General features: G+C 45.8%; 1 protein-coding gene across 2 annotated transcripts; it reads right to left on the bottom strand.

Moving 5' to 3' along the window:
- Positions 1–2,091: 2,091 nt before the first annotated feature.
- On the bottom strand, positions 2,092–7,630 carry LOC129602974 (uncharacterized). Of its 2 annotated transcripts, none has more exons than XM_055502141.1 (3): positions 3,725–7,630; positions 3,545–3,609; positions 2,092–3,265 (listed from the first exon to the last, which is right to left on the bottom strand). In XM_055502141.1, the coding sequence occupies exon 1, from the start codon at positions 7,602–7,604 to the stop codon at positions 6,186–6,188; it is 1,419 nt and encodes a 472-aa protein (XP_055358116.1). In that variant the 5' UTR covers positions 7,605–7,630; the 3' UTR covers positions 2,092–3,265; positions 3,545–3,609; positions 3,725–6,185. The 2 variants fall into 2 exon arrangements, with proteins under 2 accessions (XP_055358116.1, XP_055358117.1); XM_055502142.1 differs by having other exon boundaries at positions 3,725–6,921.
- Between the last annotated feature and the right edge of the window lie 331 nt (positions 7,631–7,961).

Raw genomic sequence — 7,961 nt, 5'->3', positions numbered from 1 at the left:
GAGTAGACGAAGCCATCATCTTCCTCCTACATCGAGCTATTTCCCATCTAGAGAAGCCCGGCAGCACTGTGAGGATCATGTTCTTTGACTTCTCCAGTGCCTTCAACACCATCCAGCCGGTGCTTCTGAAACACAAACTGGAGGAGGCTGGTGTTGACCTTCATCTGACGGAGTGTATTATGGACTATCTCACAAACAGGCCTCAGTTTGTGAGAGCCAGGAACTGTGTGTCTGACACTCTGACTTGCAGGGTTGGTGGGCCCCACAGGGGACTGTACTGGCCCCCTTCCTCTTCACCCTCTACACGTCAGACTTTAGACACAACACGGACAGCTGTGTTCTTCAGAAGTTGTCTGATGACTCTGCGATCGTCGGACTGATCACCGATGATGACGATGCAGAGTACAGAGGACTCACTAAGAACTTTGTGGACTGGTGCCAGCGGAACCACCTCCTGATCAATGCAGAGAAAACTAAGGAGATGGTGGTGAATTTCCGCAGACAGCAGCCTGCTGTCATCCCACCGATGCACATCCAGGGAAGGGACATTGAGAGAGTGGACTCTTACAAGTACCTGGGAGTGCATCTGAACAATAAACCGACCTGGACTCATAACACGGATGGACTGTACAGGAAGGGTCAGAGCAGACTCTACCTGCTGAGGAGACTGCAGTCTTTTGGAGTGAGAGGGCCACTCCTGAAGACCTTCTAAGACTCTGTGGTGGTGTCAGCCAACATGTACTGTGTGGTCTGCTGGGGCAGCAGCATCACAGTGAGGCTGCAATGTTAGAAACCAATGCAAAAACACTAAAACATCGTTTTAGAGCCTTTCAGGACATAAGAGGACTAGTTTAAACCACGGCACTTGCAACTGTGCTTTTAGGGTGTATTGAGCTGTCTTACAGTACCTTGGCATCAGAACATGACTTTTATAAGCTGTAATGTTAGAACCCAATGCAGAACCACTAAAACATCGTTTTGGACCTTTTCAGGTCAAAAGAAAACTAGGTTAAACCACGGCATGACCATTAAAAGCTGTAATGTAAGAAACCAATGCAGAAACACTTAAACATTGTTTTGGACCTTTTCAGGTCATAAGAACAAAGGTTTCCACCACAGCATTTGCAACTGTGCTTTTAGGGTGTATTGAGCTGTCTTACAGTAGCTTGGCATCAGAACATAACTATTATAAGCATTAATGTTAGAAACCAATACAGAAACACTAAAACATAGTTTTAGAGCTTTTCAGGACATAAGAAGACTAGTTTAAACCACGGCACTTGCAACTTTGCTTTTAGGGTGTATTGAGCTGTCTTACAATACCTTGGCATCAGAACATGACTTTTATAAGCTGTAATGTTAGAAACCAATGCAAAAACACTAAAACATCGTTTTGGAGCTTTTAAGCCCATGAGGACACTAGTTTAAACCACGGAACGACAATTATAAGCTGTGATGTTAGAAACCAATGCAGAAGCAATAAAACATTGTTTTGGGCCTTTTCAGGCCATAAGAACTAAGCTTTCAGCCACAGCTTTTGCAACTGTGCTTTTAGGGTGTATTGAGCTGTCTTACAGTAGCTTGGCATCAGAACACGACCATTATAAGCCGTAATTTAAGAAACCAATGCAAAAACACTAAAACATCGTTTCGGAGCTTTTTAGGCCATAAGGACACTAGTTTAAACCACAGAATGACAATTATAAGCTGTAACGTTAGAAACCAATGCAGACACACTAAAACATCGTTTTGGAGCTTTTCAGGCCATAAGAACTAAGCTTTCAGCCACAGCTTTTGCAACTGTGCTTTTAGGGTGTATTGAGCTATCTTACAGTAGCTTGGAATCAGAACATAACTACTATAAGCTGTAATGTTAGAAACCAATGCAGAAACACTAAAACATCGTTTTGGAGCTTTTAGGCCATAAGGACACTAGTTTAAACCACGGCATGACCATTAAAAGCTGTTATGTTAGAAACAAATGCAGAAGCACTAAAACATCGTTTTGGAGCTTTTCAGGACATAAGAAGACTTTTGTTGTGTATTCTCTTTTCTTCAATCACGGCAGAGATTTTACACAAACTCAACTTTGAAGTTTAAATCAATAGCATACAGGTTTATTATATGACAAATTAAAACAATCAGATAGTGATTACAAAAGAGTAATAGCAAGAGAGGCAGAGACCGAATTTACCTGCTTGTTCCTCTGCAGAGATAACTGAGAGGTCGGAAAAGGTCAGCTGTGTGCTACCAGCGGACCCTCTGCGAAGCGCTCTGAAAACCCCAGCCTGTGAAGGCCTGCTTTTAACCACCACCTAAAATCTTTTCACATGTCCAAATAAGGACGTGTAGATGTTTTTCTCGGCTACTCGGAAAGTCCTGGCGCTGGGCCGTGTTATCTGTCCAGCTCCCGGATCCATCTGGCCCACCATCAACCTCCTAGTTCCTTTTCCAGGTCGGCGTGACATTTTGAATATTTCCTTAGGAACAGCTCGGATAAACATTGTTAGGCAACAGATTCTGCAAACACAGACTCTGCGAACCCAATTTATGCAAACTCTTTAACCCCAGTCACTGAGGACACACGAACCCATCTACTCTCTGTACTTCTCTCATAAGCAATGATCAATTTTACTACAAACTTCCCCCTCAATGAACAGATAAATGTCCATTAAAGCTAAAACCAATTAACCTAATTAACCCTATTCAGCTTTCAATTAGATGACCATTGGACAACTAGTTTTAACAGAAACTCCTTACCCTTACCCTGTTATTTTATCCTTAGTGTGGTGACCGCAATGATGCTAAGTGAAACCATGCAATTTAAACCACCTGTTTTACCTCACGCCCAAATTAGTTTAGAGAACTGCCTTTTCAGGTGAATCCGGTCCCCCACCTTAAAACAACACAAAAAAACATACATCATGTGGTACAAACCTTTGATACATTGTGTCAGATTAATTCAGATACATACTGGCAAACCATACTACACACCACAGCATACATTTGTCATTTTTCTGGTTACAAGAACATTAATGCAGTACATGAACAATGTGAATACATGAACAATGTGGATAATCTGTGGCACTTTACAGAACAGAAGTGTGCCTTTAATTGTGTGTGGAGTATATGTGCATAGATAGATGTGGTGCATATCAGGCCGTCTCCAGTCTTCCTCTCTGTCCTCACGCTGATGGGTTGGCACCGTCCTCGTCCGCCTCCTCGTCCTCCCCGTCCTCGGGCCCGATATGGATCCAGTCAGGAACTGGAAAGAGGTCACCTCCCTCACTACCTATGCTTCTCTGACTGCTCTTCACACTCTGTTTGATAACTGCCATCTGCATCGTCTGCTTGGTTACTGCACTGTTACTAAGTGCTAACGATCTCAAGGAAGGAATGCAACAACAGAAGATGAGTCCTAGGACAACTACTCCTACAGTAATCATTATCCCCAATTAATCAGCCCTTGTTTCCAGCCCCCAGCCATATTTTCCAGCCAATTTGTCCAGCTCAAGTCCGACCCACTGCAAGCCGCCTCTTTTACCTCAACTCTGAGCGTTCTGAGTCTCTTCATTGCCTCAGTGAAGGCTCCATCCGGGGCTGTATGTCCTGGAAAAAAAGTACAACACACATCACCTATGACAGCACACACCCCTCCCTTCTCTGCTAAGATCCAGTCTAGTGTTTGCCTATTCTGCCACGCTACTGCACTTGTTGCACCCACCTGTTCTCCCAGGGCCCCTAACGCATCGTCTGTGTAATTAATGAATCTCTGCAACGAAAAATAAATGTAGTTCATCCACTCGGTATTCTTAGACGTAGTAATCCAAGGTAGGATAGATTCAAATCCTGAGGCAATCTCGTTCCTAGCTTTGAATTCGTTTGGGATCCCCCGGGGTTGTCCAATGGCATCGATGTAAACTCTGGGATCTGGTTGATAACTTCGCTTATTTCTGCTGCTGACATTCTTGTCTTGTTCTTCTCCCTTAAATGTAATTATCTCTTGTGCCAATTGCACCCGAGCGCACTTGCCAGCCCATCCCACAGGTAGGACTGCGTAGAGGTGCTGACCTCCACACCACCAGAAATGGTCAGCTAGCGCGATGGTTTGATCTAAATAGGGGCATCCTGCAACGAGTATTGGTCTCAGCATTCCTGATACTAGAACAGCTGGCTTCAGGTGCAGCTTTGTGCAGTTAAGGGTCGTGACCTGCCATCTATGGCTGCAGATCTTGCGCTTGATTTTACCTAAGGGCACCATACCCATGCGCTCAATACATTCAAAACGACCAATTGGAAGTAAAGGGGCATTATTTGGCATACCTAATAGTGCGCTCTTCTGTCCTATTCTGACATTTAAGTCTTCACAGCGCTGAACGTTGGTCTTCCCGTGGGCGTAAAAATCAACTGATGCCTAGAAAGAGGGTGAACCTAAATACAGTAAACACTCTGCTTCACACCAGGGTCTGGGACTTTGAGTGTATGCCCGAAATCTCTTTTCACAATCCTGCCAACTGAAAATCGTATTTAGCACAAAAACAGGCAACATCAGGCTTAGCTTTAGTACAGATGTAACAATCAGTTTTCCCATTAGCCAACCCCGCAAACTGAACCCATCTGTACCAGCTATTCTGCAGACGCACATCCACTAGAATATTCTCACCCTGTTCCTCGTCTTCCTCCTCATCTTGTTCCGACAAAAATCCTTGTAATTTTGTGATCAACCCATCAGTCCATCCTGACACAGCTTGCTGCATCCATCCTGACAGGCCTGAGCCACTGTTTGGCATTGATCCGGCAGGCCGCTGAGTCTGAACCTCATCTTCAACGATGTTTCCTGGTGGGGGCTGTAGGGCTGCAACCTCGCAGTATGCACTCCCTCCTTTATTCTTAGACCAGATGACTCTAGGACCCTCAGGTTTCCCTAGCCGAAAACCTACTCTAATGTCCCATACTTTTCCTGACTCTGTCTCTCCCTCTCTCACTCTGATGGAACACCTGTCTTTCCCCCAGGAAGTAAGGAACTCATACATGCGCTGGCCCATCCACTCTATCCCACACAACCGCTCCTGGGACTCCTGATCCACAGACACATAAATGGTCATTGTGTCTGCAGTCGAGTCCCACTCTATGATTGACATCTGGGCACTCCAGGTGGTCCACACACCATAACTCCACCCAGGGTCATTAGAGGTCCACACATTAACCCTAGGCCATTTTTTCCCTACAGGCCCTCTACGTCTGCCTACGTTACTCTTGGCCCCTACTGACCCGTTTGCGTCTCTCCTAAGTCTTAACTGTTCCCCTGCTTCGGAGGACACGGGTGGTCTGAGGCATTGCTGCACCACCCCAAGTGTCCCCACCAGCAGCAGGAGGACCAGGATCACTGTCTTTTTCTTCTCCGGACCAGTCATCCTCCTCTTTTTTGGTCACTGACCCTGTTTCCCCCTCTGGTGCTTTAACACAGTGGTTTAAATGATACCAGGTAGGAGAGCCTTCAACTTGTACAGCTCTTGATGTTGTTCGGACCACCGTATAGGGACCTTCTCGTCGGGCGTGGTCCCACTTTCTTCTGAACACCTTGACGTACACCAGGTCACCTGGCTTCACTTTAGGCTCCGGATCGTCCTGCGTCTCCTTTGCCTGTAACGAAACAACACGGGAGGAAATACTCCTGTGGATATTTGTCATTTGTTTCACATAAGATTTCATGTCATTTGTCAAAATGTACAGCGATGGACCTTTTACGGCTCAATAGGCTGGCACAGGCATTGGTCAACCAAGCAAAACCTCATGCGGTGTTAGTTTTAGTGTTCAGTGAGCACTTGCTCTGCAAGCCATGAGAGCAAGCGGTAAAGCGTCTATCCAGTTCAGACCGGTAGACATACAGATCTTCAGCAGTTTGTTTTTCAGAATCCCATTGCACCTCTCAACGTCCGACTGTGAGTTGGGACAGTAAACACTGCCATACCTCTGCTTTATTCCTAGTTTCTGCAAAACACATTTCACTGTTTTGTCTACAAATTCTTTTCCGTTTTCTGAACTGATTTTTAAAGGATTGCCAAATCTTGGAATAACTTCTCGACACAAAATTTTGCCACTGTGTCAGCTGTTTTATGTTTTGAAGGTGTGGCCTCCACCCATCGGCTAAATCAATAAATTACAACCAGGAGGTAGCGTTTACCTTACACTGGATGTATCATATCGACAAAGTCTAAGGTTAGATGTTTGAACGGACCATCAGGAATTGGCAGGTGTCCCTCTGGGGGCACCGTTCCCTGCCTGATGTTACATTTAAGGCAGGTTTCACATCTGCTTAGCGTCTCGTCAACATACTGATAAAGCTTGGGAGCCCAGAAGTTCCACTCTTTGATCCGCCTTACTACTTCACCTCTGGATTCGTGGCTCAAACCATGAGCTTCATGTATTAGCAGGGACAACAGTCCACTAGGGGCTATTAGCAGTCCCTCGTGATTTCTCCACAATCCGTCTGCTCCTCTTGCAGCCCCTCTCTCAACCCAGAGCTGCCGTTCAGCATCTGACACCTCTTCTTGTAATAAACACAAGTCTTTAAATGTTATTTGATCTTCATTATCAATTGCATGAACTACTAGAAGAGCTGTAGCTTCAGCATTAGCTGCAGTCTTCGTTGCTCTGTCTGCAGCAGCATTTCCTTGTGTGATTAGTGAATCGTCTCGTTTATGAGCTGTACACTTAATGATGGCCAGAGCTGCTGGCTTCATCATTGCTAACAGCAATTGCCTTATTTGCTCACCATGTGTCACTGGAGACCCATCAGTCTTCTTAAAACCTCTGCCTTTCCAGGCTGCTCCAAACAAGTGACACACACCATGCGCAAATGCTGAGTCTGTGTATATGTTGGCTCGCTTGCCTGCTGCAAAATTACAAGCAGCTGTCAAAGCTTTCAGCTCTGCAAGTTGCGCAGAACAAGGCTGAGTGCACTCCTGAGCGGTCATTACCTCCATGTTTCCATCTTTCTCCTGCACTACTGCAAACCCTGCTTTAAGCTCCGAACCCTGCCTATAGCAAGATCCATCCACAAACAAACTCATGTCTACTCGGTCTAAAGGAGTGGCACTCAGGTCAGAGCGTAGCTTAGCATACCTCTCAGCTTCCGCTACGCATTCATGCTCTTCCCCCTCATTGGGCAGCGGAATGGCATTGGCTGGATTTTTTACCTTGCAGACACGTATTGTCACATCTAGATATTCAAGGAGTCTGTGATAATCACTGAGGCGTGGTGCAGTTAGCACAAATTTGCCTCTTTCAATCAAATTGACAAGCTTGTGGTGAGACAAAATTTCAATGGGATAGCCCATGCTCAAAGCTGAGGCTTTCTCATATATCAAATAAGCAGCAGCTAGGTGCCGATAACAGGTTGGCAGACCCAGCTCCACAGGGTTTAAAGACACAGAATAATACGCTATGGGCTGAGCATGTGTTCCAACTCCAGTCATCTGTGCCAACACACCACACGCATGCTCCTGTCGACAAGAAACATACAACAAAAATGTTTTCTCGTAGTCTGGGAGAGCCAAGGCCGGAGCCTGCTGCAGCAACATTTTAACTGTCTCAAATGCCATGTGACCCTCTGGGGTCCATGAGAGCGGTGCTCGCAAATTGCACGCTCCTTTAGCTTTTACCATGTCTCTTAAAGGCTGCACAACTGTGGAATAACCATCAATCCACTCAGCGCTGTAACCTGTCAGCCCTAAAAATGGCAACATCTCTCGGACTGTGGTCGGTTTGGGTGCTTGGGACACAGCTTTCAGTTGATCAGGAGACACAGCTCTGGTCCCCTCTGCAATCACTCTCCCCAAATACTCCACACGATCCCTACAGTGCTGCAGCTTCTTTAGTGATGCTTTATGACCTCTCTTGGCTAACAGGGTTAACAGAGTGATAGAGTCCTCATGGCATGTTTTCAAATCAGGGGCGCA

Source organism: Betta splendens, chromosome 14 (assembly GCF_900634795.4).
Source record: "Betta splendens chromosome 14, fBetSpl5.4, whole genome shotgun sequence".
Classification (NCBI taxonomy): domain Eukaryota; kingdom Metazoa; phylum Chordata; class Actinopteri; order Anabantiformes; family Osphronemidae; genus Betta; species Betta splendens.
Note: the sequence above shows the minus strand (reverse complement) of the source record. Positions and strands in the feature narration are given on the sequence as shown.